The following is a 20877-nucleotide window of genomic DNA, read 5'->3' as shown; positions in this document are numbered from 1 at the left end:
TAAATGAGCACTTTCAATGGGGACCTTTGAAAAAAGCATTTTGTGTGAGCTTCAGTCCATTCATTATTTCCACTTCTCTTGTCCCACTGTGATTTGATGGTGGTTTCTTTTTTAAAAAACCCCACCAGCAGTGTACGGCCATTTCAATCTCAGCTGTGTGGTCTGGTGACCTAATAAAAGGGGCCTGGCTCTGGCCTGACCAGTCTATGGGCATGTGTAGAAAGACACAGAGGGTGCAGCCTGCTGAACTCCGGGCCTCAGGTCAAAAGGCCTTAGGAGCTAACCAGTCCTCTCTCTGGATCACAGCGGACTTACCTACAGGCCTAAGGTGAGCTGGTGATTATAACGTTCTGGAGGGGCTTTATGGAGGCACAGGCACAACTTGCTAAAAGGTGGGGACTAACTCTGTAGCCTTTCCACTATCCTTATCTACATCACTGGCTCTTTTAAACCAATTAGAATAATGCCCTAAAGAATAATCATCACAACTACCTATGATGTCGTTTTAGGAAAAGGAGGGTCTATAGGTGGCTTAGCCACCTTGGGAATGGTCAGAGGGGGGCAGCGCTGTTATCCAGAATGTTTCTAATCTGCCTTCCCCCTCCCCTTTTGCTTGTCACCAGGTCAACAGATGTGTGTTTGAGAATAACACCCACCTTAGAAAGCTTTCTGTAAAAAGCAAGTATCTATTTTATTTCTTCTTTTGAAGACCTTCAGGAAAATAAGACTAAAGCAGGCAATTGGATCAATTAATAAACCAAGGACTATGATAAAACCAATGAAGAATCAAGTTGTAATATCAATACTAAATACTTTTCAGAGATCTTCAACATTTATAAGAAAATTAAATTCAAACTTTAAAAATTCCAGTGAAGTTCAAAATAACTTATCTAAGAGCCATCTAAAGGCACACACACACATGACATGTGTACGAGGTCAGTCGGGCAATTAAGTTCATGCACTTTCCACCGTGTGCTTACACAGTGGAAAGTTCGCGAACTTAATTGTCCAACTGCTTCGTATTAAGTAGGATGCATTGGAATATATAATTCCTGAAAAACACTATTATCTAATCTTAATCTAATTTATCTGGCTGATCCTGCAAGTACTTGGCTAAGGTGGGCAGCCATTAACATTCACCTGATAGGAGGCTTGTACAAAGCTTTCTGCCATGTTGGACCTCTCGTGTGTTATCTTTTCTTAAAGGAGAAAGCCAAATCTTTGTTCTAGCCCAGAGCAATACTTCGAAGGCCAGCTTGCAAAGAGTGTGACACTGCCTCTTATATTGTGCTGCTGAAAGAAGATACTCTTTAAAATCTGTTAGCAACTGCTTTTGTAATAGGGTCCAAAGAAAATTACACTTCCTGTGTCTCCACTATTATAAAAGAACTCTTCTCTTACTAGTCTGGTGTGGGAATTTCATATAAGATTAAATGAAATAAGCATACATGTACACATCCAGGTATAGCCCCAAATAAAGCAATCCACTTAAAAAAAAATCTCACCTAGGTTTGATTAAAAAAAAAAAAAGTACAGTAAAAAGGAAAAAATACCTTTGCAAATATAGTCTTGACATAAATTGGCAGGTCTCCATGGGGACTTCCATAACCCCCTACAATACTAAACCCCAATCCTTCAGAGCCTTTCTCCAAAGTAATAATCTTAGGTGGAGGTGTTCTGAAAACACAATGCATGCTGTTTAATTCAAGAATAGATATTGAGAAGGAATTTCATTTTAATGGAAGAACACAGATTCGAGAGAGACTTTCATACTGCGAAACTATTAAGGTCAGTTAATCAAATCAAACTCAGAGAGCAATCTAGGATCATTTTAAAATTTTCCTTATCATGCCAGACTAATGACCAATGTCCTTGATGTTTTAGGGGTTTCTCTTTCATAAAACCAACTGTGTTTTATTTAAAAATAAAGTCATGATGCTGAAATTGTCAATAGGCTTAGTTTTTAACTCTCAAGCTTACTATTTAAAGCTGAATGGAACTGTCTTTACATCCTTGAAGAATGTGCATGGAGGTAGAGGTGGGGGCACCACTCTAGTTTAGTGTAGCCTGCCAGTCTGCAGGGGGACTCCTGTCTAGAACAGGTGACAGCAGCCCCATAGCTCAGTCAACTGCTGTTGTTCTTCTGCCTGAATACCCTCACACACGCACTCTACCACTTCCATCTAGGGTGGGAACTCATTCTTCAAAAGCCCCCTCCACTGTGATGCTTTCCTGAGACTTAGCCACATCCTTCTCTGAGCTCCCTTTGCACTTAGCCCCGATTTCCATCATGGCACTTGTTATATCATGTTGTGATTACTTAACCCCCTTTCTCCTGTACCATGGACTCCTTACGTCTTAGCCATTTGAGTATTCCCAGCACTGTGCATTGTGCCTGTCACAAGCTCAGGATCATGACTGTATGAATGAGAACTAAAATCCAGGAGAGAAGAGAGAAACCAAGGTAAAGCAAAATAGGTAAAGACAATCTGCTTCAAATGTGTCATTTAGATTTTCAAAGCTTCGTCCAGTGTGGAAGTCATCTCTCTCAGAAACAACATGTCTAAAAATTAAATCACCTGTGGGGGCTCAAGTAGTTAAATCTAAGCTTAACTAATACCAGTTTCTGATTCCCAGATGTGGTTGTCCCAAGGGTAAAAGTCTAAAGGAGCTCTGGCATCCCAGGCCCTGTCATCTTACTTGTAGGAGGAGGCTCATGTTTATATGGTGGCAGCATCACTTGTTTTGTGGCAGCACGCATGTCCGAGAGGCAGAGCCATCTGATATAAACTCAGCCATTTACATATTTAGAAAATTTTGCAAAACTGGGATATAAGCAACCTTTGAATATGCTGTTCTGTCTGACTAGAATATTCTCCCCTCTTCCCCTTCTCAGTTTTGCCTGGCTTGTTTTAGGCTTGAGTTTCAGCTGGTTCCCACTGATACCAGTAGTTTGTTGATGGACTTACTGGTTGCTTAAAGCAGGCATCCATAGTAACTGCTGAATATCTATGTCATATAAATTGTTGACTGTCTGAATGCAACTCCTGATTTTTCCAATTATTTTAAAACTCAGCTTTAGTATTGGTGCCACTAAGTCCACTCCCTGATTGAGTTATGCCCCTCTTGCATGGTTTCACAGGACCTGGTGCTTCTGTATCTCGCTCACCGAACTTAGCTCTCCTATACCATCAATTCTTTTATAACCGTGCGTGTATGGGTCTGTTTTTCTAGTTCTCTGGCAGTTCCTTGAGAACTGGGGCCATGTCTTCACCTATGTTTCTAAGTTTGAATCTTTGGGATCCAGCACTTCTACAGTGTTTAGCCTCAGGAAGGCACTCAATAAATATCTGCTAAAATAATGATGAATTATCCCCCATGACTGAATGGTGATGACATCATGAATAAGACTTTCCCTTTCATCACTCTGTGGCCTTATAAGTACTCTTATAAGTATTCTTAAAAGTAATGACCCACTGGCTAGACATGAACTTGATTCATGTTTCCTCTTTCAAACACAGCCCCCATCTCCAAGGATATTGAAATGGGAAACCAGATGTCCAAAGCCATCTTTCTAGAGCCAGACCCTGAGGGCCACCGAATCATTAGACACATTCATAATTGTGCCCATTCACAATTAGAGACCTATTTTCAGGGGAATGCAGCTCCATTCCTTAATTGGCAACATTAGATGGAGTTTGCCTCCGTTTATCTCACATTTTCAATTAGTTTTTTTCATATAGAACACTAGTAAAATAAAATCTCAAAATGTTAACAGTGGTTGGATTATAAGTGGCTCAAATTCTTCTAAGCTAGTGGTTCTCAACGTGACAGGAGCTGTGTAGCTGTGGAATCACAAAAAAGGATGGGTACATCAAAAAATGCTAAACATATACTATTCTTCCTATAAGGGTCCTGATTTTTTTTTTTTTAATAAAGGGCCATTGTCACTTGAAAATGTTACACTTTCGTGTACTTGTCACATTTTAATAGCATGCGTTTATTACTTTCATAATGAGAAAACAGTAAAATGAACTTAGTTTAATGTTTCCTCATGAAAAAACAAATTCGAAGGTGTCATTGAAGTTGATGGACTACCAGGAAACAGTTAGAAATGGCTGTGATCATCAGCTCCTTCCAATACACCATTCAGATCAGTCAACAAACATTTATCTGGCACCTACTAGTGAACAGGCACCGGTGGTACCGAGAGAAATAACTTTAGGCAGCATTTCTCAAAGCACGGATCCTCTGCCTAATCTCTGAGAACGGGGCCAGAGGAATTAGCATTTTTAAATATGCTCTTTATATTATTCTTACGCAATTCTCATTGGAGAAACTAGAATTAAACGACGGGTTTTAATGAAGGATGCCAGCAAGTATAACAGTAAGATTTAGCTTAGAACACTGAGGAAGCCTGGTTCCTTGCATAATAAAGCAGGTGCACCTGGGCTGTAAACGTGAGGTTTCTTAGGGGAGATGGCATAGGCACCATGTCAAAGTGACCAGGCGCAGTGTGTGCAGGTTCTGTAACAACAGTCCGTTAAGAACTCATACGGTGGAACAAAGCTATGTGAAAAAGAAGGAAATCCTGGGGCTTTCTTGGAGATGCTCTAGGAATGAGAAAAGGTAATGTGCACTTTCCCCCCTCCTCTCCTTTAGAGACCACACTCTAGAATCTGTAAAAGGTCTCCCTGAGCTTTGCCCACACACATAATAGGCACTCTGCATCTAGAACACTCACTCTCTGTCTTCCAGATGGTGTTCAGCAGTGGGTGAACCAAGGTGGTAGCCCGTAGACAAGTTTTCAAGCTGAGTTGCTATGGCGCTTATATTGGTATCCGCTACAACCTGGGGAAAAGTTAGAACAAGACAATCCATTGTAAGTCAAGGGAGCATTAGAGAAACCATACTACACCCAATGGTCAGTTCTTAGTCCTCACCTTATTCAACCTGTCTACAGCTGTTGCCACTATGGATTTCCCTCTTAAGCTATTTCCATTTGGCTTCCACGACATGACTTTACTAGTTTCCTTTCTACCTTCTGACCGTTGCTTCCTATCTCCTAAACCTCTAACTGTCAGAGGGCCACAGGGCTCAGTCCTTGAGTTTCTTACCTTTTCCATCTAAACATACCCCTTAGTCATCTCAGCTTAGCTCCTCAATATAAATACCACCTATGTAATGATAATTCTTGAACCTGTACCTCCAGCACCACCTGTTAATTAACTCCAGGTCAATATATCCAATCACCAATCTGGTCCCATCCCTTAAACCGACACTGAGCCCCCACAACCTCCTATAGCCTTCTTCATCGCAGGCAAACTGCAACTTCATTCTTGCAGTTTCTGCAAACACCGTGACTAGTTTTTCTCTCACAATCCATATTCAATCCTCATAAAATTTTATTGATCTTTTTATAAAATTATCTCTTTCTTGGAATTTTATATTAGCCTCCTCACTGGTATCCCTGGTTCTGCCCTTCTCCCTTTCAGTGTATAGCAGATTGTTTCACTTCTCTGCTTTAAGCCGTCCAAAGGAAACCTGATTCCCTTAGATCACACACCGAAGTCCTTACTACAGGCTCAACTGTAGGTCATCTGCTCAGTTATGTCTCCACCCTCCTCTCCTAGCCACCTCCTCGGTGTATCCCTGTTATGAAGAACACTGTTTAGCATATATAGCAGGTGTTCAATCAGTATTTGGTGAATGAATGAATATCTCTGATTCCCTATGATTTGCCTTTTAGATGGTCCCAAGCAAAAGTATAGTAGAACAATGATATGTAAACGTTCACTTTATATAGCTTTTAAAAAAATTATTTTTTTTCAGTTACAGTTGACATTCAATACACTTTATATATTTCTATCCTGCACAAATCATTCCAAAGCTTTCAGAAGAAATAGGGTGCAGCTCTGAGCATCCATACTAGGACACAGAATGGAGTTCTGGTGTTCAGTTTCTGCCACTGAAACAATGCTCTGCCTGAGTTTTAGCTCCCTCATCTGTGAAATGGGACTCAAAAATGCCAGCCTCGTCTGCGTAGCCTGGAGGTGTCTTCCACCTCCACAAGTTATTGGAGCTTCACTCTCAAGAGCTGCTGAGCTACTCCTGCTTCTGATCAACCATTCTTCTAGGACGTAATACTCAGTGCACAAGTGCAGAGCGAAGGGACATAGCTTGACAGCCGAGCAAAGGAGCTTGAATTTGATTGCAGTTTCATAATAAACCAACAGAGGGCACGGCTGCCTAAATCTGTAAGCTTAGCTGCATCTGTTAATATTTAGAAAACGAATGTGATAGGGCAGCCCTGGGCCCATACCTGGCTGGATCAGAACACATTCTAGGTGAAGCATCCTATTCTAGGGGGAAACCACTGCTAAGTGTGAGTTATATGATCTTTTGGAAATATCATCATCTAAATGACTGAACGGAGTGGGGGCATATTTAGGATAAGAGACAAAGAGGAAATGACAGATGCTCCCTGACCACAAGAGGCCGTTGTCCACTTACAACCAGCCCTTTTAACTCTCCCCCACAGCAAGTATATTAGAGTTGTTTTTGCATATGACCTTTGTAATCTTACCCACTCTTACCCTACACCCTCTTCATAAACCTGCTCCATTGCAGCCCCATCACCAGGCCCAAACTTCTGTGACCCATACTCTCTGGCTTTCCTCCTGCTGCTGCCCACTTTTCCAACTCGTTGCCACTCTACTCACCCCTTGTGGCTCGGTCCTGGGCCTCCCTCCCGCTTGCATACTCAGGGGCGAGGAGACAGTATAGACATTCTCATAGCTTAAAATGTCACCAATGTGCTGACAATTCCCAGCCTCGTCATTATATCCAGCTGCCAACTTAACATCTGCATTTTAATATCTCAAGGGTTTATTAAAATCAACACAACCAATTCCAAACTCTATCCAGCAACCAAATCCCTTCAATTCATTTTCCTTTAGCTTTCCTCCTCTTAGTAGATGGCACCTCCAGTTATTGCCTAATTAGAAATCTACTAGGTGTAATATTGAAAATACTTGATTGCTGGCTGCTGACTGTCCAACTGGAAAGGAAGTGAAGATGTTAACGATACAGGTGCTTACTCTCTGAATATCAACCCTCCTAGTCACCTCCTCTCTCACCAGCCATATGTAATCCACCACCAAGTCCTCTGGAGTCAACTCCCAACACTTCTCGAATCTGGTTCTTTTTCATCTCTATGGTGACCAACCTAATTCAATCCATCATCATCAGCTGCCCTTTAACAGTAATTCCCACTCCTCTTCTTCCATTCTTCCTTCCACACAACAGCTGGTTATCTTTTGAAATATAAAATGGATAAAGGTACTCCCCTGCTTAAAACCTTTCAGTGGTCTCCCTTTGTACTTGGAATAAAATTCAGACTCCCTGATTATACGCACAAAGGTCCTCCCCTTGCCTATCATTTAATCCCATCTATTTCCTTCCTCTCCACCTCACATTCCACAGTTCTGTCTGAAATTCCTCCCCTCTCCCCTAAACCATTCGGCCTGGCATCAGCTTCAATGTCACTTTCTTTATACAAGCTTTCTTTGGCTTCCCATGTTTAAATTAATTTCTCCTGTTTTCCTCTCCATAGCATTCTTAAAGTATTTGTCACAAATTGTGACAATATGTATTTGTGTGACTATCTTTCCCGCTGCTCAATGTCAATGTGCCTGGCACATAACCATTACTTAATGAGTATTTGTGGAGTGAACAGAGTGAGACTGAGAGACGTTACAAGGAGATTGTTTTTAGGTTCTCTTAAGGAGAAAAAGAAAATCTAGTAATTAAGGCAGTTACAGAATGGAACGGCACATGAGCACCCCATCAAAGCAAGCATTCAAATGGAGACTCAAAATCTATTAATTTGGGATGTGGTAAAGGGATTCCTATACTTGGTGGGAATTTGGACATGTACTCTAAGCTGATCATGAAAACAGACCATCCATTATGGGAGTGAGGAAGAAAGTCAGTAAAATAGTTTTTCTAAGGTACCTTCAAAAGACAAGATTTGAGGACTACCTGTTCCTTTCTTTACTCACGTGTTTATTCAGCACCACAACTACTGAATATAAACTTAGTACTTACTTTATGCTAAGCATTCTTCTGAGTCCCTACAGAGGTAGGTGCCATTATTATTCCCACATTACAGACAGAAGAATCTGGAACAGAGAGGCTTAAGGAACTTTCCAAGGTCAGTTAAGGAGTGAAGGCTGGATTCAAATCCGTGCCATTTCACTCTAGAATCCTGTGCTCTTAATCACACATGTGGTGTGAGTGAGGCCAATCGCCCGGTGTGATGGTACAGACCTGGTATTTGGCAGGCAGCGTTTATAGTCTAGACATGGAATGGGTAGGAGAGGCCAAGAGATAGTCCGACAGCAATTGCAAATGGTACAGAAGATCATCATGACACTTGCTTGGCAAGGGGCGGGAAAACGTCACTCCCCCAAACTACAAAGGGAGGGCTAGGGGTGTGGGAGCTATACACCCCATGGATGTTCTAGGATGAAAGCTTTTTAACTTTTATAAAGAGAATATACTTTCAAGAGTCCATGAAATCAGCCATATAAACTATGAAACCAAAGTCATAGTTGTATTTGGATAAAAATTAAAAACAATTCAAATCTAGCTAGAAATTTAAAAACACTTCTACAGCATCTTATTGCAGAAAAACTCACCTCCTTCCAAAACATGAAGGTCTGTTGTTCACCCCAAAACCCTGAAGTTAAAGAGGACTCCCAACTACTGAGACCACCTAGGATTCTTGAAGCTCTCCAGGTCCATGCCTCTTTTGTAGGAGTGGAACCCAGGGACTGAACAAGAAATGTGAAGGATTTTCACAGATGGCTTGTTTTTTTTACAGGAAACTGAGGAACGCAAACCCTGTTACCCTCAGATGACTTTACAGCCCCAAGGCATTTGCATGAATCTTGATCTGAGTTGACTGGTCTTCCCACGCATTGATTTGTGAAGGGATAATCTGATCTTGGAAGGGTTTATATGTTCAGCTGGATACAAATTCAAAGAGATGTGGTCTATGAGTCTTGGCTCAGCCCTGCATCTGAAGAGCTCTCCCCCACCAACACCAGGTCCCTGTCTCTTTTGGGACTGAACAACATGGAGGTAAGTCTAGGAGATGTCTATTTCCGTGTTGGGATGGGGGAAGGAAAACAGGCTAATGAAAAGTTTACTCATTTTTTTTTTTTTTTAAAGTCAATCTTGAATTCCTGGGTATAAATTTCTGTGGTAGGTTCTGAGGAGAGAGATGGGAACAGAGGAAACCAAGTGAAAGCAAATGGATTTCTTGCCGTCCAACAAAGAGGCTTGCAATTGATGTCATCTAGCGTGTGAGGCAGATGTGAACGCATGCCGTTAAAAGTGGAGAGAGGAGAAGGACAGGACTCCCGGGTAAGGCAGGGAGGCTTTGAGGTTTTAGATGATGAGTATTAGGTCTGTGCAACTTAAATATGTGGTTCAAAACTGTAATATCTGGAGTCCTTGGACCCAGCTAGGGCCAGCTCCAACTCTTAAGATCTGCAGCCCACGGCCTGGCTTTTTTACATTACACAGATGAGCAACCTTTCCTCTCATCCCTCATCCCTGGGGACCTGGAGATGTGGCAGATGTCCTCCTAGCTTCCCACCCACCCTTCAAAACCATTAATCTAGTTCAAACCCTGTGGGTTCCTTAAGTTTACGTTCCTCCTTATTGTTGCACATAGTGCTGCTATAGACACCTTGAGAGGGGTTCTTTAAGGTAGATAACTAGATGTGGAAGTGCTGGGTGATGGGTATGCACATATTAAATTTAACAGATCTTCCTAAGTGGTCAAGTGGTTGCACCAGTTTAAACTCTGACTAGGCATTTAATGAAAGTACTTTGTTTCCTCGCATCCTCCCCAAACTTATTATGATCATACATTTAATAAGTGCCTACCTAAGGAAAGGGGAGCCACTGAGCTGAAGGAAGAGGAGGAAGAAGTCCCTTCATCTGAGGAGAGGGAGGCCCCTGACCGGAAGGAAGAGGAGGAGGAAATCCCTGTACCTGAGGAGAGGATGACGTGGGAAATGAAAGAAGGATGGAGCCACTCCACTTGAGGAGGGAAAGACTTGTGAAATGAGAGATGGGGAAGAAGTCTTATCCTCTGAGCCTAAGGAACAGGCAGAGACCTTTGAATTAGTGGAGAGGAAGAACCAATAAGCATGTTTCCCCCCTAAATGTACTTCCTCCTCTCATTGAAATTCCCCCTCACTCTGTGCCTTCGCCCTCCCATCGCACTCACCCCTCACTCTGTGCTTCCCTCTCTAAGAGGCGATCACGTCAATATTCATTTCCTTCTTAAATTTTGTCTCCTCCTCAAACTGCTTTACTGTAGGAAGGTATTTATTCTGATATGTTCGCTTGTGCCTTGGTTCTTTATGGTATTTAATAATTTAGGTTAAAAGCAAAACTAAACTCGATCAGAAATGTAAGTTCTATATTAAAACAATGCGTGTTTAATAAACCTTCCAGTTGAATAATAAAGCATAGGTCTTTATTGCACAAACCCTTGGATGAGTACCTTTCCTTATAAAACAGGTTGAAGGGGATTATATTTTGGAGAATTGAGAAGTCAAAATATTTTCCAGGTAAGTGGAATAGTATACAAAAGCTTGAGCTTCCTGCTTAAAACTTTCCTGACCTGTTGATCCTGTAAAAGAATCAGATTAGCCCTTAGATTTGTTAGGACCCAAGCCTTGAAGTACAAAAATACAAACTCAGCACTCATACTGAGCCTGGATCCCAGGTCTATCGTGCAGATGTGCTGAAAACAGACAGGAAGGCTGCCAAGTTAAGGTGATCCCTGAGGAAGTTGGCATCTTAAGATGGGGGCACATTACTAAAGAAAATCAAGGAAAGCTCGCCTTGTCCCAGGCCTGGCATTTGGTGTAACTTAATGAAATAGAAAGCACATCCGCTTTGTTTTTATTATAATCTAGTGACACTGATTCTAGTGACATCAGAATACATTGATTTTAACGTGCCTGTTTTTAAAATATACTGGTCGGAAGTGTCAAATGTTTGAAGTAAAATAAGAAGGGGCAAAGTGACCACCAGCCACTTGGCCATCTAGTGGCACACATCTCAATTGCTACTTGGAAAACTGCTCCACTTCCCAGGATTTTAAAAGGAATTATAGCATCCTCTGACTTCAAGCCTCTGTCATTATAGTGAAAGTAATAAAATACCACTTATTTAAAGCTTACCACTTGCAATCCACTGTTTTTAATGTTTTAAATGTTACATCTCATTTACTTCTCACAGCAACCCCGAAAGAAAGGAGCTATGACCCCTAGTGACAGGAAACTGAAGAGTTAAGGGACAGGATTCAAAAGGTACAACTTTCTCACTCGAATGCCTCCCTGTCCTGTGGAACTTCCACTGGGTCTGCATTTCAACTTTCAAACCTTGAGCTCCTTGTCTTGGACCCTTCGGATGCTTGCTCTGCACATTCTATCACACACATTTTCAATTCCCAACCCCATCCATCCTCCTCCACCAGAATTTTTCTGGACCGAACTGGTAACTGACGATTTGTTCTCTGTAAGTCCATGCCCTTCAGTTTGATCAGCACGGCTCAGCGACCAACTCAGTGACTCCAACACTTAGATGCCTACATCTGCTGTGGGCTAGGCCCTGTGCTGGAGGCACAAACACTCTCCCTACCATCCCTGCTTTGGACTGATTCGTGCAGAGGGGCGGAATGTCCCCTAGGCACTCCCTATTCTTGGTTGAAGAATTTCTAAACAAAGGATTTCATAAGATTTAAAAAGAGGGGATGAGGATGGGGTGAGATGGGTATTCCAGGCATTCAGAAAAAGTGTAAATCTTTACTCATCCCTAAATAATGCCCTGCTCCAGTGGGTCTCAGGTTGGTCTTTGAACTAGCAGCATCAGCAATACCTGGGAGTTTGTTATAAATGAAAATTCTTGGATCCCACCCCAGTGCTACGGAATCAGAAGCTTGGGGGGTGGGAACCAGCAATCATGTTTAACAAGCCATCCAGGTGATTCTAGAGCATGCTCAAGTTTGGGGAGCACTTCTCTCAAATGTCAAAATCTTTTCTTTACTCATTCTTAGAAAATGATCATCCTCAAAGAGAAGCCATCAGACTCATACTTCCCTGCAAAATTTCTTTTTCAGAGGTAACATCATCCTTACCTTTCCTTCTATCTCCTTCGCTCCTAATTACTCCCTTGCGCTCCATTGACTTGCCACACCAACTCTAAAAGAAAGCCCTCTATTGTATTAACGATCGCCAGGGATTTATCTGCCAGTTGTAGTGACTTCTCTGTAGTTTTATTTTCTTCTGCCTTCTTGGTAAGTGTGCTATTCTTGAAATTCTTTTCTCGTTTAGTGTCTGTGAACTGTATTCTTGACTCCTGATTCTTTTCTATTTTTCCAGGATATTTCTTCTTCTGTGCACATGATACAAAACTAAACAGTATAGTACATGATAAAAAAGTCAACTCTCACTCCCCAGAGACACACTGAACTCTTTTCAATCCTAGACGTATAAGCTAAATAATATGTTCATCAACCTATTTTGAAATTTATCACCTTGGTGATGTCTATTGAACCTCTCTTCCAATAGATGAAAATTTAGCTTTCCAAACTCTGCCATTTAACTTTTATATTAAGTTCTACTTGTTTCCTATATTTCTTTAAATATTCTTATACCTCTGCAGTTCTGAAAATTTCCAACAATTTCTTCTTTTTTATTTCAACTTAAAATATCAAATATATTCCCGTATAATTAAAAAAATCAAAATGATTCTATAGTATTTAATGAAAACTGCCTCCTTCTTCCCTAACTATTGATTCTCACTCCCTAAAAGTAATTGTTTTTAATCATTTTAGCTGTTTCTTCTAATATTTGCTTCCATATTTCTAAAAAGCATGTTTTTACTTCTAGCTCTTCAATTTTTAAATATTATCTGATCATATCCTATTATAGAAGATAAAGATTTAACTCTCTTATATTTTCCTCTCCACCAACACACCTCAAACCCCATGCTACTAATATTTCATGTATCATGCTGCTGCTTGGTTGTACTGGATTTATTATTATGACTTAGAATGTTTATATAAATGTCATTTACATTGAGCCAACTACTAAACTATGATTACATTTCCTTTTTTTGGTACAAGTTTATTTTCCATAAGGTTAATAATTATCTCATTTTGTTTAATTTTTAATATACTTATCATTAATGTAGCCCCAAACTTCCCTACTGATCTCAAACTTCTAATTCAGTTAAACATGAGATAATCTATTGGTTCCTCTTTTACCTCTTTAATTCAGAGGCATCTCTCTTGGAACCCTTTTCTCCTCCTGCTCCAATTTGGACTAGTTGTTCTCTATGCCTGCTACACAGCTGTCTTGGGACTTTGATGTTCTTTAGCATTGGGTCCACTGGCTTCCATCTTTCTGATTTTGCTCTTTTGTTGGAATACACCCTAAACTCATTTTCTCAGAAATACATTGTTGAAAAAATGGCAGGTGCCATTTGAATCCTTTGTTCTTTTGTAAGTAGCTTATGCTTATCTCCTTGAAAGTTGTAGAATGTGTATAGTTATCATTCTTGTTTTATTTATCCTGCTCGCTGATTAATGGGACTGAAGCTGAATTTGTTTCATTTCTTTGTTATTTTTCTGTTTTTCTTTTTGCAACTCCTATTCATTGGATATTAGATCTCCTAAATTAATCCTGTATCTTATTTTTTATCTTCCATTTTCAATCTAGGATTTACAAGAGCAGTCACTGTTTTCTATATACCGTGTTTCCCTGAAAATAAGACCTAGCTGGACAATCAGCTCTAATGTGCCTTTTGGAGAAAAAATTAATGTAAGACTTATATAAGATCGGGTCTCATATTATAGTAAAATAAGACTGGGTATCATATCATATCATATCATATCATATCATATCATATCATATCATATCATATCATATCATACCCGGTCTCATATTATAGTAAAATAAGACTGGGTCTTATATTAATTTTTGCTCCAAAAGACGCATTAGAGCTGATTGTCCAGCTAAGTCTTATTTTAGGGGAAACACGGTAGTATCTTAACTAGCAGAAGGGGTTCTCTCTTCTAACCAGCAGCTAAACCCTCTTATGTCAGTTTTTTTTTTTTTTTTTTGAGTGTGTGTGTGCTCTGGAGGATGCCGTCATAGGGCCTCCCAAATGACTTTGTAGCTAGACCCTTAATTAATGCCATGATTTCAGCCTTTCTTCTGACCTCCCTACTTGCTGCTAACTACAAGCTTTTGTCCACTTTGTCTACACTGTTTTCATTCATTTATTCAACAAATATCTAGGAAGCATAATATGTCAGGCAGTGGGGATGTCAACATTAAAAAGCTTCGGATGGCTTATTTACGTAACCCTTCTGTTTCCAGCAATGAAGTCCTCTAACCATTGACAGCACATGTCCTGTGCCTGCTGGACATCTTTCCACCTGGATGTCTCAAACGATAATGTTCTCTTCTCTCTCAATATACTTCCCTGAAATTTCCCAGATTAGTTAATGCTACCTCAATCCGCCCATTCTCGTATGTTTGGGAAGTCTCTTAACGGACCCAGAAGAAGCTTAGTGATAAAAATCCCTAATATGCTCTTTTAATCTATGTTCTTGAATTTTTTTTATTTTTTTTATTTTTAGCAAAGAGTCTGGGTTACCTGATTTTGTTCAAAAAAAGATTTTATGGTAATCTCATAGGCAAAAGAGCTCAACCGGCAAACTATCAAACTATAGAAGCTGGTCTAATTGGGAACATTTAAAATGACCCCTCATAGCCAAATCAATCTGCACTGATCAAAACTATAACTAGGAATAAGAAACCATTAGATTTTAAGGGCAGAAACATCTACCTCCTTATTATATCTAGAGATAGCAATGTAAACTATTGGTAGAAGCTTCCAGAAATGTTGGTTGTCTCTTCCACTTTTTTCCCCTTCTCCACCCTTCAATCTGCTGACCCAGACCTTAACCCTCCTTGTGCAATCAGCAGTTGCTGACTGCTTTGTCTGATACACTGACGATAAGTCTCTTCCACATCATCAGACACAATTATCTGACCTTCCCTACTCCTCTGCCAATGGGCTGGCTCACCCAATAATAAAAATAATTACCTCATGACCAGTCAGCTGTGATCATTATATTGCTGGTACGACTTCATGCACATTGTTTTAATGAAAGCAAATACACCATGTAACTGAAAGGCATCTGATGCAGGACATAAGAGTTTCCTGGGCTTTGTGTCTAAAGCCTTTGGTAGCACACATGTTCCATACCCATAAGTGTGTACAATACAACTGTCAAAATCCCAAAGGACTCCATTAAGCTTTTTGTAACACATGTTAACAAATAATACCAACTAATATGATTAATGCAAGAGACCATTTTGAAACCAAATGTCATTTTCTTCTTAAAATATAGAAATAGGAAAAATAAGGAACTTCTTCAAAAGTATGTTCATAGTGTCAGTTTGGCTGATGTGTTAATTCTGCATGGGAGAGCACGAGTGCATTCTCATGTAAGGTACTTTTTATAGTTAATGTTACACTTTTACATGGCCTTCTCATTTTGTGAAGAAGGGAGCTGAACAAATTATACTGGTGTATGAAAATATCAATAATACCAGGTTTTGCTAAGGTAAATACTCTTTTTATCTTGATATAGTTATCATTTAAAATAACTTCCTCTTAAAATTCTGTATAACGAATGGATCAGAGATCTGAAGTTGAAGAATTGTACTTGCAGGGCCTCTAGGGGTCAGTCTAATTTGAAGGGAAATCAAGCACAGCAAACAAGAAAAGGGAAGGATTTACAGACTAATGCTGGCAGAGGGAGGAATGTGAGGTAACTATGTAAGTTTCCACTGAAAGTGAGGACCAGGAGAGAGGAAGCGGACACTACAGCCAGTCCACGTAGTGTTTTGGTTTGTGTCAATAGAAATGTGGGGAACCAAATCATTGAATAATATGTTGCTGATCATAGAAACTCCTTTGGAACCACTGACAGTATTTTTATGATTCCCTTCATATATGCAGAAAGCCACTTACTTTTTTAATGTCTGTTCTGGCACTTTAGACTTAGACCATTGAGATGTGAGAGTTAAGCCCCACAAATTGGTTCATCCCAAAGTAATGTTGTTGTTTTTTTTTAAATTCAAACATGACGTTAAGGATAGAATGAACTGAGGGACTGGCTAGCCCTCTTTCTAAGGTACTACATGGAAGGTTTTATTCTTTTTACCTATAAACCATGTAATACTACCACTGCATGCCGAAGTATGGTGATTATTACCATGTATTTTGGGGGAAACTCATTAACGAAACTCACTGCCAGTATGCAGCCTCTCACTCACTGCACGATATCAATCTCAGATATTTGAAGTGCTGAAACTGTAAGGAGAGGTAATTATCAGCATACCTTGTTTTTACTTCCTGGTATATTTCTCTGTGCCCCTGGACAATACTCTTGGGGATGCTAGCTGATAAATAATTGTCTGCCCTGGTTGATGACTACTGTGCAGTGAGAATTTAACAGTGTTAGCGATCACTTATGCTACAGGAAAAAGGGCATTGTATTTCTCCCTTTCTTAAAAGGGAGTGGAAGAAACAGCACTTGGGCAGTTCAGTAACAGTTTTTGGGCCTAAGAAAAGAAATCATTTCCTATTCCTTGCAAACTCAGATTTACAAAAGAACGCTGGAAGCTAAAAGCCTTGTTGATTTATCACGTGAAGCAAAGAGTAATTTTTCTCCCCTTGTTATGCTTTCATATAATCATGCTCACTGCCTGTATGGGTGGCATTAAAGAACTTCTGAATAAAAATAATAATTTCTTGCTTTCAACCTTCATAATTCACATCAGCAAGCACCCTGCTGGGTGGTGATGCTACTGCCAGTGACGCTCAATCTTTTTTGCACGCCACTTATCTGCCTTGTGCAGCTGCGTGTTCTATTGATGGCGGTACCTGCAGGATAATGCGACCGTAGGCGTTCTTCAGCAGATTAACCACATCCGCGTGCGACAGCCCATCCAAAGGTTGCCCATTAATGCTGACAATCCGATCTCCAACCTGGAAGTACAAAAGTGGTAGAAAATCACTATCATTAAGAAAAATTAAATTTGAGAAGAATGCTTAAAATTCTTTGTAAGTCATATTTCCCATTTGTGGCTATTGTGAAGATTCTGAGTTTCTACTGTGTATGCAATGCTCCAGAAGCATGAGGAATTTTTATGGTTTTCCCCAAATACAGACCAATCAGAGAAACAAGAAGGGGGTCAGATTTGATGATTAAAAGGCACGGCAGGCCACTTTTGTATTTTGGTAATGGTGGTGTTTCATACATCCATTCGCCAGTAATAGTGGGGTGTACAAATTAACTGTTCAATAAAGCTCTAATGAGGAAGCCAAATATTTTCTGCCTTATTTTTCTACCTAAGTTAAGGGGCAATGGGGAAAAAACTCATAAGAATGTTGATTCTTTTGCTTGAAGGAAGAGTCTAAGGTCAAATCTCTCTTACGTGAAAATCAATTTTGAGTAGAATTGAGGTGCTGAAAAAAAAAAAAACGGTATGGGAGGCTTTGCTAATGAGCTGCAATTTCTTCTTTCATCGAGAAGCTTTGATAAAAACAATAATATTTTTATATGCCCAGGGACCTAATGAATTTCAGGTATAAACTTTCTCCAGTGCATTTTGCCCTCAGCATGGGTCTCTGATGGCTGTTGGAATTCCAACTTTAAACGAAGTGCCCATGGCTGCAACTTCCTTTCCCACCCCACCACATGCTGTTAGCACTTCACCATTCCCCTTTTGTTTACTTTAAGCTTCTGTGTACGTGCAGCCACACCGTTGGCCTGAATCATGGCAATAAATATTGGGATATCTCCTAGGGGACTTCCTTTTCCTCCAGCAATACTGATTCCAAGGGCATCACTGAGCTCCTAAAAAAAAGAAGCAAAACATAACACATATTTAATAATGAGCCACTACCTGATTGTCCCCTGATAGCCGCTGAACAAAATCCTCTTTGATGCAGGAGGCCAGGGTAACACTGGAATTAAACGCAGGGCCTTTGGAGTCAGAAAGACCTGTTTTTCAGCTGGAGCACTTAATTAGCTGGGGGCGTCTTCAGGAAGTTCCTTAACCTCTCAGGGCTTCCATCTCTAGGCATAAAATGAAGAGAATACCGCCTACCTCACAGTATTGGTTTGAGGATTAAATGAGGTGATATAGTGCAGAGCTGGCCTATAGAAAAGGCTCAGTAAAAGGCAACAGCACAAGTAAAACAATAACAACAACAAAACACACACACAAAAAACCCTGTGCAACTGCTCAGTTTAGTGGCCAATTTTGATGCAGACTTGGCAAGTATGTTTTCATATGGTGTTTATAATTAAACTGCTACACATAGCCTGCTCTTTTGGGTGTGAACAAACATACTTGGCTCTAAGAGAGCTGTAGGACTGCATTAAAACAAAGGCTCTTAGAGGACACTCAGTACAATGACAACAGAGTTTGGAGAGAGAAGTGAAATGTGACTGCAAATGTTCCCTAAGATGATTAGGTGAGGCAACGTGGCTCACTCGGATCCTGCTGAAGGGATCCTGGCGATAGTCCAGGTTTCCCCCACATTTCTATCATATGGTTAATATTTTAAAAGTCATTAGAAGAACAAATGACAAGTTCCAGATTCAGCATGGTGGCATGCGCACGCTATAGTCTCTCTCTCCTGCTGATTAAAATGAAGAACTTGTCAAAACACAAAAAGCAACTACCTGAGGCTTCTGAAAAGTAAAGACGCTCAAATTGTGAGGGAAAGCCAAAACTTGGAGAAACGACAGCGGGAATGAATGTCCCTGTTGTTTTCCTGGCAGTACGGTCCTGAGGGTGAGAGGTAGGCAAGGAGCTGGCAAGGTGGTACACGCTGCGCTCTGAGAGAAAACTCCCATCTTTCTGGTCAGAGGGACCAGGAAAAGGAGCCCCTGGCGGTGGGAGTATAAAGGAAGAAAACTAGAGTAGAGAGAGCTGGAGAAGGGGCTCCTCATCCTCTGGGAGTGAATCCACAGAATTCTCAGGCTCAAGTATAAGCTACACGTATATGAAACAGACCCAAATTAGAGCACTGAACCACCACTCCCAAAAGGGGAGGCGGAACATGCAGTCTGAACCGAACTGGGTTGATTGCATCCTAACACATGAACATCAGCCTTCTTCAGAGTCTATGTAGCATAACATTCACGAGGTCCAGGATAAAACCCTAAATTACCAGCCATGCAAAAATACCAGGAAAATGAGACCCATTTCCTTCTTAAATTCTATAAAATATGTAGAATCGTTAAAAGCAAAAATTATAACACTTTGTTGGGGTTCTCAGTTTACATAGATATAAATATATGACAACTATGGCAATGGTTTGTGACAAAGGGACCTGTGCGGTTGCAAGGCTTCTACAGTTTTAAATGATCATTTGAAAACACACAGCTTAGTGTGCTTCAATTTGACCTCAATAAAGTTGGAAATGGAAAAGAAGAAAATGACAAAAATCTATATATGAAAAAACTTTATAAAATCATGTCACGTAAGTGTGAGGAATTATTCTTTATTATTAACAATATGTATTATTATGAGTGCTGCCATATTACGCCTACAAGACAGAATAATGGCAATGCTGACCTCTCCATTAATAGGTAGCCTATATCCTGTTTTCCAAAGGACTTGTGTCTAGCTTCTATTTTCTGAATGCATCAATAGTAAAGCCCTGTGTGCAAGATGTGTTTCATTATGATTGTTCTTCTTGGACTGGGTGTGGGGAGAACAGGTGCAGGCCTTTTTATAAAACATTATGAAAACAAATGGCTAAAATGACAAGGAAACATAAAAGGACATTTTATAAATATTGGAATAAGGAGAAATTTATGTAATAATTTGGTTTTGTTCAATTCCATCACGATGTTTCCTCATCTATAATTATGCACATATTGGTACATTTCAATTCCCCCATTATGGGAACATCTCAGTTGCCACTCTGGTGGAAGAATACTGGGAACAAATGTAGTCAAAACTGAAGCCAATAATAATGAATGCCACTTCCTGGACTTTATGACGCACTAGGTACTACGCTACATATACCTCATTTCATCCAGACAACAATATTTACTTTGTGAGGTACATAGTGTTATCATCCCCATTCTACAGGTGAGAAAACTGACATTAAGTAACTAGCCACAGGTCACAGAGCATAGTAGAGTGCTTTCAAACATAGCTGTGATTGACTCCAGAGAACTAAGTTATGCTAGATATCACATCACCATGGTCAAACTATGATTACAACAAGGTCATATATATATTTTTTAATGATTTCTTGAATCCCAAATTTATTGGTCAAAGCAATCAAAAGAGAAGACTACTTTCCAATATTCTGGATATCACACAGGAGTTTGAAAATCAGGATTTCACAAATTTATGAAGTGAAATGCATATTATACAATCTTCTCAGGAGGGTCATTTAGCAATATGTATACAAGTTTTTAACAAGTGTGGCTTTTGACTCAACAATTTCATTTCTAGGAGTTAATTCTGAGGAAATCACCCACGATATGGGCATAAAAGAAAATACAAAGGTATTTTATTATAAAAGATAAAGTTGAGACATATGTTAATTGTTTTATTAGAGGAAGATGATTAAAAAATGTTTAGCATATTCATATGATGGAGTATTATGTAACCAATAAAAACCATGCTATATGCTGTCAAAAAATACTTATTGGCATGACGAAAAGTTCATGCT

At 40.0% G+C, this 20877-nt stretch overlaps 1 protein-coding gene across 8 annotated transcripts in view; it reads right to left on the bottom strand.

Annotated features, from left to right (window-relative positions):
* Nucleotides 1–20877, bottom strand: part of PATJ (PATJ crumbs cell polarity complex component) — a 299829-nt gene that overhangs the window by 5078 nt on the left and 273874 nt on the right. For 6 of the 8 annotated variants that reach the window (XM_074334813.1, XM_074334815.1, XM_074334816.1 and 3 more), the window contains 4 exons: nt 17909–18031; nt 17056–17160; nt 4745–4851; nt 1554–1677 (listed from right to left, as the gene is read on the bottom strand). In XM_074334813.1, coding sequence (XP_074190914.1) covers nt 1554–1677; nt 4745–4851; nt 17056–17160; nt 17909–18031 — 459 coding nt within the window. The remainder of the gene's footprint in view (nt 1–1553; nt 1678–4744; nt 4852–17055; nt 17161–17908; nt 18032–20877) is intronic. The other 2 variants (XM_019731220.2, XM_074334819.1) reach the window with 1 other exon arrangement.

Source organism: Rhinolophus sinicus, linkage group LG06, assembly GCF_036562045.2.
Source record: "Rhinolophus sinicus isolate RSC01 linkage group LG06, ASM3656204v1, whole genome shotgun sequence".
In the NCBI taxonomy this organism is placed as follows: domain Eukaryota; kingdom Metazoa; phylum Chordata; class Mammalia; order Chiroptera; family Rhinolophidae; genus Rhinolophus; species Rhinolophus sinicus.
This window is presented reverse-complemented; position numbering and strand designations above follow the sequence as displayed.